The sequence below is a fragment of the Pocillopora verrucosa genome, chromosome 2 (genome assembly GCF_036669915.1).
Source record: "Pocillopora verrucosa isolate sample1 chromosome 2, ASM3666991v2, whole genome shotgun sequence".
Lineage (NCBI taxonomy): Eukaryota > Metazoa > Cnidaria > Anthozoa > Scleractinia > Pocilloporidae > Pocillopora > Pocillopora verrucosa.
In genome coordinates this window covers 2,492,810-2,508,147 of record NC_089313.1, presented here as the reverse complement: position 1 = coordinate 2,508,147, position 15,338 = coordinate 2,492,810, and the positions used below count along the sequence as shown (strand labels likewise).

At 36.7% G+C, this 15,338-nt stretch overlaps 1 protein-coding gene across 6 annotated transcripts in view; it reads right to left on the bottom strand.

Annotated features, from left to right (window-relative positions):
* LOC131771029 (otoferlin) overlaps window positions 1–11,787 on the bottom strand; it is a 36,757-nt gene extending 24,970 nt beyond the window's left edge. For all 6 annotated transcript variants that reach the window (XM_066162770.1, XM_059086784.2, XM_066162771.1 and 3 more), the window contains exons 1-18: window positions 11,345–11,787; window positions 8,844–8,899; window positions 7,945–8,033; window positions 7,683–7,782; window positions 6,778–7,214; window positions 6,388–6,451; window positions 5,931–6,062; window positions 5,735–5,797; window positions 4,971–5,024; window positions 4,433–4,540; window positions 4,256–4,306; window positions 4,059–4,099; window positions 3,809–3,897; window positions 3,568–3,614; window positions 2,964–3,014; window positions 2,795–2,863; window positions 2,635–2,678; window positions 1,949–2,022 (exon numbers count right to left, since the gene is read on the bottom strand). In XM_066162770.1, coding sequence (XP_066018867.1) covers window positions 1,949–2,022; window positions 2,635–2,678; window positions 2,795–2,863; window positions 2,964–3,014; window positions 3,568–3,614; window positions 3,809–3,897; window positions 4,059–4,099; window positions 4,256–4,306; window positions 4,433–4,540; window positions 4,971–5,024; window positions 5,735–5,797; window positions 5,931–6,062; window positions 6,388–6,451; window positions 6,778–7,214; window positions 7,683–7,782; window positions 7,945–8,033; window positions 8,844–8,899; window positions 11,345–11,423 — 1,648 coding nt within the window. In that variant the 5' untranslated portion in view covers window positions 11,424–11,787. The remainder of the gene's footprint in view (window positions 1–1,948; window positions 2,023–2,634; window positions 2,679–2,794; window positions 2,864–2,963; window positions 3,015–3,567; window positions 3,615–3,808; window positions 3,898–4,058; window positions 4,100–4,255; window positions 4,307–4,432; window positions 4,541–4,970; window positions 5,025–5,734; window positions 5,798–5,930; window positions 6,063–6,387; window positions 6,452–6,777; window positions 7,215–7,682; window positions 7,783–7,944; window positions 8,034–8,843; window positions 8,900–11,344) is intronic.
* Between the last annotated feature and the right edge of the window lie 3,551 nt (window positions 11,788–15,338).

Below are 15,338 nucleotides of genomic sequence, written 5' to 3'. Positions count from 1 at the left end.
AAATTTGATCCAGTCCTTTTTTCTTCTTGATTTACAATGCAGTGATAAATTTCAGCCAGTAAAAGCAATGCCAAGATATCTCATGTTACAGTGCATGTAAATGGAGCACTAAATGTGATTTGAAATTGCAAGAGCCACCTTTGCCATACATTAATAGATAACAATTGGAATAAGACAAATGATATATCTTGAGTTACAAGTATAGATTACACCATTTGCATTGTGAATTACCAGCTTGAATGCACATCTATACACCCACTGAAAAGCAGGCAACAATTTAACAGTGAAGCATTCTTGTTGACTGTGAATCAATAGCCATGCTAACTTGAATAAACACGACAAAAAGCAGAGAAATGTTCTTTTGCAAACTTTCTCCATGCAATGTACGAGACAAACATGCAGTTTGATTTTAAAAATAATATATCCATAATGGCTCTCTTTTACTTTAATTTATTATTATTTTTTTAATTTCACTTTTGGTTAGTTAGTCTTAACTAAAGTTGATTTCAACAGAACATGTAGACTTCTAATTAAAAGTTTTAAAAACATACGACAAAATACAGAAGGAAAATAAGCACTGATTGTGCAAATAAAACAAGCAGAAAACCATTACACAAATAAGAGTACTAGAACTGGCTGACTTTTCTGAAGAGTTTAGGCTAAATCAAATTAAGCATTCAAAGACAAAGTTCCTTGGCTCTGTTTCAATGGCATTAAAGAAAGAGAGATGGCAAACAAAGAGTTCAGAGATGCAAGACCACAGTGTTATAACTTGTGATAAATTGCATCAAAGATTAGTCAAACAGTAAGCAACAAGAGCACAAAGCTGCATAAAAAATACCAGAGTTTTCAGCAGTAAAAATGTCATGGAAAAAAAAAACCCAAAAATCAGCAACCAATAAGAAACAAGCAAAGAAAAGTAAACCGGTCATTCAGACAAAGAGAAATAAAATAATAAGTATCTATAAGAAGAGTTTTTAATTCTCATTTTCAGTTACTGAACGGGATGTATGGATATTCTGTCAGTATAATAAACCTTACATTATAAATGCGAAGCATAAATGAGCAGAGTGTTAAGTTAGGTATGAGCATCAGAAAGCGTTAGATGTATTACAATAACCATGCACAGAGGTCCAAATGTAAAGTGTAATATGCACTAAAAACATCAAACTGAGTACAAACTGGTTTAAGAGGGAAGTATGTTCCAGAAAAGACACAATTGTTCCCTTCACCATGCAAAAGCACAATAAAAAATTCAATACTTGCCATGTTTTGAGATTGCAAATAGTTATCAAATCATCATTACACACATTCAAATGGTTGAGATAAAATTAAAATTTCCCAAGAGTTTCTGTAACATACTTCTCCCTTTAAAATAGGACATTTAACCCATTCTGGCCCAGCACTGTGCAGAAATTTTAGTACCTCCAAATTGACAACTGATCAATTCTTGTCTAAGTTTCTGTTTAATCAATTGTAATTGTTGATGATAATTTGATCATTTCAGGCCTTCTTGTCAGGCAAACAGTGAAAATGATAATTCAATGATCAAAAAAGATGAAGAAAACTCTGAATACCACCTCTGATTAAAGAAAAAATATGTTTTGATTACAGAGAAATCATGCTGAAATTGAACACTTTTGAAGACATTTCTACAGACTGGATAAGGATGGGTCAAAAATGACAAAGACATCAAAATAATTTCCTAAATTAAACATAATCACTTCAATTTATTAATTATTTAGATTAGAAGTGAAGTTAGATAGGTTAAAATCCACCCAGGTTTTAAACCAGAGAATATTTCAAATGTTACACAAATACCACTGGGTCAGATACAAAAAAAAAAAACTTTTCTGATGCCTTTGTCCAGTTACACAAACACAAATGTAAATCAACACAACACAACAAGATACATAAAATAAAATTGCTACAAGCAATTCATTCATACCATTAGCACCATCATTAGATATCCTGGAGAGGTCAATGAAATGTGTGCCAATCACTTCATCAGAAACAGAGTCACTGGATAAAAGAGAACAGAGTGATGTCAAACTTCATGAACAGGATTTCTATTGATATTCTACCAGCATATAAGCCACTTTAAGTTGCTTTTTTTTTAAAGTGTGCATGAAGACAAAAGCAAGCAGCCAGCCTATTGACAATTGCTTAAGACCAACCAACCAATCAATTACCCAAATGACTGACAGACCCATTAGTTAATCAAAAGAATGACAAACAGACCAACTGACTGACAGACAGACAGACCAACCATCTAACTGACCAATGGACAGATCAAACAACAGGCTAACCTTAGGACAGACCAACCAACAGACTGGCTGACAGATCGACTAAACAAATCATAATATACCTGCCAAAGGACAGACCAACAGATGGGTCTACATGCTGAATAACAGACCAACCAAACAACAGATCAACCACCTGCACAACAGACCAACCAAAGGAGAGACCAATCGACCAACCTACAGACTGACAGACAGACCAACAGACAGACTAATCAAGGACCATACCAGGAGACAGACAGACCAACAAACAGATGGCAGACTGAAAAGAACAGTCCGAAAGATAGACAGACAAACACTGTCAAATGGAGAAACACAAAATTTATTCAATTACCTATCCTTTAGTTGAACCTTCATTCTTCTGCAAAGTGGAGGAAACTGTAAAGACAAAAAAATTAGTTCAATCAATTTATTTTCAATAACAAACAAATTAAAGCCACACGTAAACAAGATACGTGAAGAGTGCCTATCACAAAACCCAGTAAAAAACATACCAACTCTGAGAAAACGATCTGTTCATTCCATTTTGGTTCATATGTGTTCTTCTTAACAGTTGTTCTGGCCTGCAAAATAAGCAGTAAAAACGTATTTGCATGAATTTGTTTCCATCAAAATTAGCCAAGTGTCAAATCATGTTTGGAAATTATATGAAACAAAACTCACTTTGTGTCCTGCAAAACAAACTTCCACATATGGGTCCACAAGGTCTCGCACCTATCAGGAAATCAAACATATCCTTGTCAGAAGGATGCTAGCCTACAATAATCCCACTAACATTACATCACAACGCACATATCTGTCAGTGATTACTTAGCATCAGGGCACAGAATCTGAAGGTCTGAGGTTTGATTCCTCTTGGGGGAGTCAGAATTTTTTTTTGTCCCACACTTCTGGTTCGCAGTTGGTACAAAAGATACCAAAATATAAGCAAGTAAACTAGTTTGTAACTATTGAAAACTTTTTTAACAAGTTGCATTGAGTTGCAGGATAATCTTGACTATCAATTTTAAGACACTCTAAACTGGCTCTGGCTAACTGCCAGGCTATGAGTTAGGACCAAAATAATCTTACAAGATGTTCATTTTTTCTTACCCTGAGCCCTTGAGGCAGTACTTAATTTCAAGGGCACCTCTTAAATTACTAATAAGAATGACTATCTAGGTTTTATATCTCAGATGAGCTGAACAAAAGAATCATGCAGGTTTAAATTTGTTTTTTAACTAAAACCACACTTTAGTCAAGCTACAATCTAAAGTTCCATTCTTACCTCTCCTGTGAATGCTTTCTTGACATTGGCCATGAGACCACTATTCACTGAAAAAAAAAAGAATGAAACAAAAACTTTTAATACCCACACATTATTCTAATGACAATTTTCTTAGTCTGCAGTAGAAAGTTCTCAACACAGGAGTGTATTTGTTGTAACAAAAAATTCTCAGGTTAATCAGGAAACCATAGTTTCAACATCCTAGATGCGAGAGGATCATCATAATTTTTAAGTCCCTTACTCTTTGGCAATCCTTCAGCTCTGTAAATTTTGACTATAATCCTGGCTTTTGGTCTTTCAGCAGGAACTCCTTCAGGCAGTAGAAGATTCCTAAGGACACAAACATTTTCCATTTGACTAAAAATTTGCACCCTTCAACTCTTATAGAGAAAGATGTCTTTAATTAAATTTATCTAATGGGGGTGTAACAGCCATTTCATGTTCAAGCAAATGTTAAATAAATATTCAAAATAATCAAAATAGTGCCATACCCTTCAATATCATCATCACTGTCCTTAATGCCTGGAGGTTCCTGCAAAAAATGGAAAGTTTCTTTGGATTCAGTTTTAAAGTGCATCACAATTTCTTTAAAATGACTGCATGAGGGGAGAGGTATAATGGAAGGCTAAAGAATGAAGACTTAGATCCACAAATATTTACAATTAGCCTCTCTGATGACATGGCATACCTTTGCAGGATCACCTTTCCCAAGCACAGTGATGTCCACTTTCAGATAACCCTGAAAAAGGAAAGTGTAATGATTAATGAAAGAATGTGTCAAGAATAACTTGTGTTTTCTTTAAGAAGTGCCAAAGATGACTAACGTAAACAACCCAACTTAATCAACAACAGTCCATCCTCTTACCTTGATACCTGCACCAGAAGCCCCCAGTGTTTCTTCAGGATCTGTCATCACTGCCCATCTGCGGCAGAATCTGTGATCTGGTTGAGCATAAACAGTTCCTATATCCAGCTAATCAAAGGAAAAAGATATGCAAATTTGTCAAAAGTTACAACAAATCTAACATGTTCTAAATTAGAATATGATAAACTCAACAAAAAGTGTACACTGAATTCAGATTTTTTCTTAATTCAAGTTTGGTAAAATTTTCAGCTCAATCTTCACATCAAGATGATCAATAAAAAATAAAGATCACATATTTAATCATTTGAACTATTCTTTATGGTACAGAGATATTACAACACTTGCTGTTATTTCCAACACTTGGAACAAAACCACAGTTTACTGTGGTTACAAAAATAGACATAGAATAAAACAAGGCTTTTTGTTTTCACCTTTCACATGGAAATTTTTTAACAAGTCTTTTTTTTCACTCTAATTAATTTATTCTATCTTTACACAGACAAAAAAAATTGCTGAATAAATTTAATTGCAATTTTACCTTGAACGCCCCAATCAGGTTACCCTGACTGACTAAATGCCTTCCAGTGAAAACCTTCCAACATAAACAAACAAATAATTTAGAAAATTTATCTTAAAAGACCTGTGAAAACTTCATTTAATTTAACAAAATCATTAGATATATCAGATACAATCATGAAGGACTTTTCTTAAGCATCTTGATTACTATGGGAAGTGTTGGGGTCTGGGACTTGGACCAACCCTTCCCCTGCTAGCAGGTTTTTATCTTGTAAAAATACTTCGGACTAAAAAAAAAAGCTTAATGGGTTGTTTTTTATAAAATCAAGCCGACATTACTTAGAACGAAATGGGTAATTCAACAAGTCGATAACATGAATTGGTCACCACAATGAGTTTGTTAAAAGCTGACATTTCAAGCACCTTTGTCGGAACAAAAGTGGTTTGGTTAGTTGTTACACTATTATTAGGATTTGCAGCTGTGAACTTGTATCTTTTCTCTCAACAGAGCTAACAGAAGCATTAAGACATTTCTATATGGTCATCTTCTGTTATACTGACAAAAGCAAGCAAATTATTTCCTCTTCAGATATGTCTTAACACTAATAGTTAAGTACTCTCAGGGTCAATTAGAGAATCTGGGCTGTCTGTTTGATTTAAAAGAGTTGACTGATCTAGCACACCTGCTATTAATAATAACAATAATCATGATTTGTAAATCTCTTTCTTACTATAATTGTGTCATAACGTAATGGTCACCGTGACAGGCAGAGAATCATTTTTTACCTGGAAGTTGATGATCTTGTCAAACAAAACCATAGGAGGCATCTTGAAATCAAAGACGAAAAACTGAGGGAAGAAATAACAAGTAGAAAAAGTCAGACTTAGCAAGAAACTGATTGAAACTTACAGTTACAAATAAAAAACTGATTTATTTTCAATTGCTGCTAGATAGTTACCTCACACAAAGAATTCATCTCACCTCGTCCCAGAAGGGGCAGTTGGTCTGTTCTTTTACAGTTGTACTCTTCTTTTGATTGCCGACATTTACAGTACAGACAGGATCAATCTGGGTACCTGCGAGTTGCCTTCCCTCAAGAATCCGAATTTGTATCTAAGAAAACAACAAAAGAACAATTTTAACCTTGTGACCCCTAAGAGTGACTAACATCTAATCGCTCCTATAAAAGTTGCTCCTAAGTGAAACATTGGGGTTGCATGAATACAGGAAATAATCACCAACATAAGGAGCTTTGATTGTTAAACCAATTCTCCTTGTCAGCATCAATGGGTAACACGTACACATGAGTGTAGAGAATATGTATCCTGATGCTAGGATGTTAAGGGTTCAAGCAACCGATCCAGGAAAAAAGAGTCAGTTTCAATAATTAACAATCTGAAGATAAACTGCAGTATGACAAAAATCAAATTCACCCTACCTGATAATCCTGTTCTCTAACTGACATTTTCTTCTCCGCTCTTACTCTTGGATGGGCGTGACTGCTGCATTTAGAATAAAGAAGAAAAGGATGTTTTGTACCTGTCCAACACTATGATTGCATAATAATGTCCACCTAATCAAAGTTTTATAAACAAGCTTCCGATTAGTTGATCCAATATCAAATTCTCTGAACTAGCATCATAAGAATTATACAGCAGATAGTAAGGAGAATCACTAATCAGATCTTGGGAGTGAAAGGGTTAAGGAATTCTCTCTAGCCGACATTTTTCTCACTTCTCATTACCTTCCTCCTTGAAAAAGTTTTGATGTGGAAGGGAGAAATTCCTTTTTGGTCACTCCTAGGTGTGGTATGAAACAGTTAACTTACCACTTCATGCTCATGCTTCTATCACTCTGCATACTGATCTGTGATCCTCTTCGGCTTCCAAGTCCTTCACCTCCTTTCAACATTGCATCAAAAGGTGATCCACCCATTCCACCCTCGCCAGGTGTGATCAGGCGTCCACCTCCTCCAAAGGAAGCAGGCATTGACTCCTTTCGACTATGATGCCGCTGGCCTCCAGAGGTGAGGCTCGTCATAGACTGGCTCTTTGATGCCTTGCTGCCAAATGTGCTTCCCATGAATGATGCCCTCCTTTCCTCTTTTCTCCCGTATGGGTCAGGGTTGTATGGGTCCATCTGGTAATGCCCATCAGGCATATAACCAACATGGGGTGGGGCATCAAGGGAATCATTGATATTATTCACCCACTGGGATACATTTCCTTCAGGAGGGTTGTACTGTAACTCAAGTTCAACATTGGCCTAAAACGGAAACAACAAAAATGGTAAAGCTATCAGGATTGAAACATGTTGGTTGCACATTTATTTAGTACTCTAGACTTCTAGTACTGTCTGAAATTTCAAATAGTTTCTGATTGAAACCATTTCAAATGTTTACCTCCCCCTGTTACATTAATTCATGACAAATTCACGGTTAAATAAAAGAGTTAAAAAGAGATGCAGAAGAAAATCATGAGCACCTAAATTTGGAAACAGTTTGACAACATGTGTACATTGCACAAGTGACAGTATAGAATATAAGGACCATACTTTCCATCATTTTAATGGGATAATAACATGTCATTGAACATGATGTGATAAGGATGCCAGAAAGCTTATAAAACAACCCAAAAACCATAAAATTAATTTAACTAGGTTAAGCTTTATGCAATTGTACCAAGGCAGTTGTTATGCCTGTACAATAATGGACATTTTGAGCCAGAATCTCACCTTGAGTACTGTGTTGTTCATGTCAATAAGACTTTCTCTAACTTCCAAATGCCCATCTTGAATGAGCTTTTGGAGTACCATGCGAAACACTCCAACCAGTCTGAAATTAATAATCAAAATCAACAATAATCAATAAATTGATCAAAATTGATCAATAATTATTCTAAAGCTGTTTCGCCCTTAAAAACCTAATTGCAACTTGACCACAAAAAAATTAATTCAAAATTCAAATGATCTGTATTCAAATACTAGTTAACCAAACCTGTTGTTGAAGATTTTGTTAAAGTTGTAAACTTCAATTTCAATGAATTCACTGGGGTCCAGTGGACTCTCCAAAGGCCACTCAAAGTCCTGAAATGAAATATTATTTTTCAAATAAATAGATAAAACATCTCAGTGTGATTTGCTTAAATATCCCTAAACCCTTTAAGTCCCACTAATGACCAAGACAGAATTTCTCCTTACATTATCAGTACAATATCAAGCAGACAAGTAATGAGAATAAAGAAAAATTTCAATTAGGGGATTATTGGTTGATCCAATTCCAAATTCTCCAAACTAACATCACATAAATTGTATGGTGGACAGTAAGGAGAATTACTCATGAAATCTTGGGATTAAAGGGTTAATAAACCAACTTGGCCCAGTTTTGGGAGCTATCCATCAGATAAGTCACTATCCAGCTGATAATTAAGTGATTTCAAAACAAACTACACTATCCACCAGATAGAGATTTATCCAGTGGATAGTATTATCCAAGCTTCAAAACACAGGGGTCAGTTTTAGAATTGCCCTATGCTTATCACACACACAAGAGACTGATGTTGACGTAATAAGCTCTTGATTGCAAAACAAATTCTCCTTGATAGTAGCATAGAAAATGTATAGAGAACAGAAAAGAGAATAGACATACTGAAATGAGGATGTAAAGAAAAAAACAAATTTTAACCCTTAAACATCTATTAATTTCTCCATACAGTATCACTTCTGAAACACGAGAATAAAGGAAATGATGACCAACTATAGAAGCTCTTGATTCTTAAACAAATTCTCCTAATTAATAGCATATGAAATATATAGAGAACAGTATTGAGAATATCCATTTTGATGTTAGGGTGTGAAGGATTAACTAATTCAAAGGTTAAGGGAGCTAATACATACCTCATCCCAATCAGCTTCAGAACAGTTTTCAATAACACTTGTCTGATATGTTACACCTAAGGACAAACGAAAAAACATGAATTTATCTGAAATAATGGTGTATGAGGTAAGAAGTCACCCTGTCACACTTGTCAGTCTCATGTTCATGTAACACCTGTGTCGCCAGGAATGGTTTGACTACATGGCTAAGTTTACATGTATTGTCGATAAATAAATCACTGTTGACTTTCCTTCACATCACACTCATATTTAGGACATGGATCAACACCGTACATGACCAACATACAAATTCCATAGAAAAACTTTGGATCTCAACTTGTTAGACTTTCTCTTTTGTTTATTGAGTTTTCCAACAAGTTCTAATTCTAATTTGCTTTGACTATTTGAATAAATCACTTTGATCTAAAATAACAGAAAATGGGAGGAAAACACTAACAATTTGAAAAATCTTGTAATTAATTTGAACTATGTGATTAAATTACACTTCCGGAAACAATCTAAACTGAAACTAAAACATGCTTCTGACTTTGGTTCACTCATTTATTAGTTTGCTTGGGAAACAATCACTTCTGTCAACACATGCCTTTATTCCGCAATGGGCATCTTTCAGGTACTCAAAATCAAGGTAATGCTTTTTTTTTTTCCTCCTTAAATCGTAGAAATGGTCAAAACATAGACAGTACCCAAGACTAAACAATGAATTTATCCAAAATTATTCATGTTTAGAAAATCATACTGTTCTATGTGGCCAATTGCTCAACAACTCAATGCTTGAAGTAGAGTTTTAACTCCTTAATAAATTTTTGTCAAGACGGATTATAAAGACAAAACAGCCATACAAAAGGGGCTATTTAGAAGGAAATGTTAATAACACAAAAAAAAATTACACAAATCTGTCAGTGCTGTAAACCCTTCATTGGAAATTGTAACCTCATCACCTGTTAGCACTATCAAAGAAAATTACATCACATATTTTTTGTACTCAAAAAATTGAATTCTGTTTTCCAGATTTCCATGTTTTTTGACTGACACAACCAAGATCAACAGATAAGACCAGTTTAAGCTTGCTGATCAATGATAAAAGACAAATATCACAGTTCAGGGGCATTCTTTGTCTTCCTAGTACAGTCTGGTAATCTGACATTCGATTTATCATTACAAAGGAATAAATTTAACTCTGTACTGTCAAAAAAAAAATTCAACTATCAGAGGGATTTTCTTTCCTTTTTACAGGAAGAAAACATATTCTAAATAATAATAACCATTTACCACACATTCAAATGCAATGAAATTTTAAAAAAATAACAAATATCAAGTCGCTTTCAAAGTCGTACACATATTTATTTCTCTCGCTGAAAAGTTTGGCATGAAAACATTGTCATTAAATTTCTCGTTTGTTTACACAATAAAAATTATGACACACATTGAAAGTAATTCTTGTGATTGATCTATATTGACAGATATTTTTAAGTAACATTTTTAAGTAACATTCACCCTTACACAGAGTAAAATTATAAAGAATACTGCAAAAATCAAATTTACAGTCCTACGAAAAAATTGCGACACAGATAAATATGAAATCTACATAGCCCGCCGCCATGTTTCTGCCGGAAGCATTCGAAGACATTTAAGTTGGCGGACCAACATTGTAAATCTTCCACGCAGAAACGATAAAATATTGCCTTCTAAACCCAAAATAAATGACACAGGTTCTAATTTAGCCATCCTACTGAGACAGAGTTTTTTTTAACGAAGAAATGACAACTTCAACATTTAAAAGAAATTCAAACTATGCTGAAGTTTGCATGGTTGAATGATTTTCTCGACCACCGCGATCGGTTTACGGAAGGAAGGTTAACATCAAACGCTTGTAACTTCTAACGCAATATAAAATTACTCGGTAGAATTTTCGAAGAAAACGGTGTTTTGACAATTTTTGAGCGATAGACAATCGAAGGATTTCTCATTCACCTTAAAAGAACTTTACAATAATTAATTTTCGAAAATTTGCCACACTGAAAACCAAGACAACTCGAAATATCACTGCCAACTAACAAACAGATATATATTCTCGGTGAAATGGACTCTTGAATAAAAGCTATGCAACTGAAGCGGTGTTTTATGAGCTTGACGAAGTTTGGGGATCAAAAAAGCAATAAAACGATGAGAATTCCCAACGAAGAAAACCATGTAAAACGCTTAGCGCGCAATTAAGCCGAACTACACAACTTGAATAATTAAGAAAAATTCACCAGCTACAACAGAAACCAGTCTAGAGAATGGATCGTGCCTTTGAAAATGATTATAAAACTTAAAATAAAAAAATTCCAAATTAAACCAGATAAAATATATAAAAATTACGGTAAAAGAACGACTGAGAGCGACTTTCGAAGCCCACTAACAAAATTTACCGCGAATCGTTTGCGATTGCCAGAAAGGCTTCCTTAGAAACTTCAAGCTGCTGACAGCTGTTAATTCTTGAAGAATTTTAAAAAACATACCTCTAAAAGTGACTCTCGCTATTCGGTCAGATTTCCCTCGAAGATTGGAGCAAGTTTTTAGAAGTAGAAGAAGAGACATTTTCGTAAGTCTGTCAACTCCGCAACATGGCGATGGAAAATGCGAGGGAGAACTCTTCTGTTAGTGATGAGAACAGACCAATCAGGAAGCAGCTTTAGGAGCAGTTGGTTTAGCAAAGAATAATTGATCTTCAATTTGCGCATTCGTCTGATTTTGAATAATTCATATTTCTTCTCGAAAAAAAAAATCCCAAAAGAAAAATCAACCATACAAATATTTCTTCAAAAAAAAAAAATTCTCGCCTTGTTAAAGAATAATCTCTTCAAAGAGATTTCTCACAATATACAGAGAAAGTGTATATGTGTGAATCGAAACACGAGAGAATCAGGACGAAGATAATTGAATCACAATAAAGCGGCTGAAGATTTTCTTTTTGCCTGTGTGAATTCCTGACAACGCAAGAACACTGAACATTTACATAGGATGTGGGGGCAGAATTTGTTATTTAAATTTTAATGCGTACATTGTCAATTTTCTTTGGATGGTTTCGACAACCCGAAAGAGGTGTTTATTCGATGAAGATAATAAAGTCCGTGATTTCACTGGCTTACCCTGATCTGTAACCATAGTGAGAATTTGCGTCAAACGAAATAGAAAAGTGATTTGCTTGAAGAACAAGAAATGGTTTGGGACAGGTGGTAAGATGAAACATTCGAAATGCTATTTTTAATCCCATGACGTACAAAATATCAGCGCGGAATGGGCGAGAGGGATTTGAATTCAGTTTTGATTTATCCTTTATAGAACTAACCGACCAACCTCCGAATTATCTCTAAGACAATTCCATTCGAACCACAGACACCCTCAGCGCCAATCGAGGAAGGATAGCTTTAAAAAAAAAAGGGGGGCATGATGAAAAGGGAAAGAAAAATTTTGTGTTTACAAACACTCAGGGTATTTCTTTTTTCCTGCAGTATCGCACAGAGCCATTAAAAGCTAATTCTAATTTTATGATAAAATTAATCATTGTTCATCTACGCAGTCTTATAACTCTGATTGTATCACCATCAACCACACGGGAAAGAAAGCCAAAGTTTAAATTTTCAGCAATGAGTTCGTCCATATACCCCGCCGATCCAAATCTGTAAACCACTTTGACAAGAAAAACTCGTCGGATCGCAACTAAATCGCCACTTAGAGGCAGCACTCAAAACAGAGGCTGGACATCGACAGAAGAAAATATAATCATCGATTGGGAAAGAGTATTTGGGTATTTGATGGCCCTTCGCAGTTCAAATTTGATACTTTTTTAAAGCAAAATTGCGCCTCGGGAGGGTAGCTTTACAAACCAAGTGCTGTTCTCCCCCACACGCAAATTGAGAGTTTTTAATTCCTAATGATAAAAGACGCAAGTCAAAGGGTGACATGAAATAGGCAAAATATCCGTCAATTGTTTTTTGTGTTCTTTCCGGTTTAGAAATAGCACATCAAAGCCACCTTTTATGCGAAATCTTCCATATGGGGCGATCTGCGAACCACAATGATGTAACAATCATTTTGATCACAGAAGTGAGAGAGAGATCTAGAAACAAAATAAGTTTCTCTTCTCGCCTTTCATACTCTGAAGTGTACAGGAAAAACTGGTACAAACTCAGATGTCCTCTCTTAGGGAACAAGAGCTCTCAATCTTTTCCAGTTCGCGAAACAGATTGACGGTTTGAGCTCCAGCAGGTTTTCTCGATAATCTCAAAATTGCCAATTTTTTGATAATAATAAATTCTATGAGCTCCTGTCTGGTTGAATAGAACTTTCTTTTGGAAAATTGTTTTCTCACCCAAAAGACAGCCTGGGGGTGGGAAACGTCCACAGACGCTCGTTCAAGCAAATGGATTATGTACGTTTGGCACACTGGAAAAGATTCATGCAAGGTGAGTCCTTTGGATTCGCGTCTTTTCGCAAACCTTTCGTATTAAGTATGAAAAAACAAAATTATCATACAAAGGGGGTGGTCACGTGCTCCCCGGACCACATCCTCGCTCCTTTCACCGACTGCACTCTACTGATGCCCTATTCTAATCCTGCGACGCAGTTTCGAAATTGTTCCATTTCTTTCTTTACACACTGTAAACCAAGTGAGGATTTTAGTCCGAAACAGAACTGTCACAAGAATTGGGGAGGGGGGGGGGGAATACATCAGTACTTTCGATGAAGGGGCCCCGAGCACTTTCAGGTTATAATAATAATAATGATGATGGTTTATTAAAATACACACGGTGGCATAAAAACTATGAATTACAGTGTGCCTACATGATACAAGAAATAAAGTTACATTTGTTTCGAAGGGACTGGGATTACAGGCTATTTATAAGTTATTTACAATTCTGATATGGATAAAATACTAATAAAAATAACCAGACTCCTATTGATTAGTTGATTTTCGCCATTGCTGGGAAAAAACTAGAACCAAAGCGTTTTGTTCTATACTGGAAACGGCTAGAACCGCTACTGTTTCTAATATGGTGAGAGTGGCATTCGGATCGCACGGAAGGGAGGAGACGGTGCAGCTGGCAGGCCGGGTTATTTTTGATATTGTGCCACACTTTGAGACACAGGTGGGCGCGTCTATCCTCTAAACTGGTAATGTTGGCTTGCGCGAGAGCCTGTTGATAGTGGAGGTCAGGATATACGATTCGCAGAGCCCTCTTCTGGATAGCTTCTAGCTGGTCAATGAGGAGGCGTGGAAGGCAGGTAGCCCGGACAACGGAAGAGTATTCTAGGACAGAGCGAACCAAGGCGCTATAGATGGTGACAAAGTCCGCCGGAGGGACCCCAGCGCGCTTTAAGACCCTAAGAATGTGCAGTCGCTTGGACGCTTTGGAGACGATGTCGTTGGTATTATCGTTCCACTTCAGGGTGTCACACAGGGTCAGACCAAGAACTTTGTAAGATGAAACTGCCTCTAGAGGTAAATTATTGATAGAGAGCATTGGGGAAACGGGTTTGATTTTGAGTGGACAGATGGTCATGATCTTACATTTTTTAGGGTTGAGATTCATGTTGTTCTGCAGGGCCCATTGCGAAATGCAGTCGATGTCGTTCTGCAGAGATGACACCTCCCCCAAACTGGAGACCTCGGGTATTGTTACGTCATCGACGTACTTCCAGTGGCTCGAGTGGAGGGGGGAGTGAGTAGCCAGGTCGTTGATCATTATCAGAAAAAGGATTGGACCCAATTTGGTGCCCTGGGGGACACCGGCATGTACGGGCATCCACTCTGAGATGGAGTCCAAGAGCTTAAAAGCCTGGCGGCGGCCACTGAGGAAGCTACAAATCCAACTAATCAACCAGCCTCTAACACCTAGATGGATTAGCTTGGTCACCAAGATGGTATGGTCAATGTGATCACATGCTTTGCTAAAGTCCAGAAAGCACACACGGAGGAACTTGCCAGGGCAGTCAAGGGACGACAGCCAACTGTGCAGCATGTCCAATAGGCAGTAGGTTGTAGAAGTACCTTTAAGGCTGCCAAACTGTTGAGGATCAATATGATGTTTAACGTCATCTATTAGCCACTCGACAAAGAAATCTTCAAGCACCTTAGAGAGCACTGGAGTCAAGGCGATAGGTCGCAAGTTCCCGTCACCCGTAACTGGTTTGACCTTTGGGACGGGTGTTAGATGAGAGTCTTTCCACCGTTCTGGAAAAACGCCAGATGACACTGAGCGATTGAAGATCACAGTTACTGGTTCAGCAAGCTCAGGTGCAAATTTTTGGGGAGGCGCGCAGGAATGCCATCCGGCCCTGAGGCTCTGTAGGCACTAAGACCAAGTAGCTTATGACATACAGCTGAGGTGGTAATAGTTGGTGGTTGGTTCGGCGATGGCAAGAAAGCAGGAAGGCGGCGGTGTCAAGTGGTTGGATGTCAGATGTAACAGATATGAAATAGCTGTTCAGACGAGTGGCAAGGGTTTTACC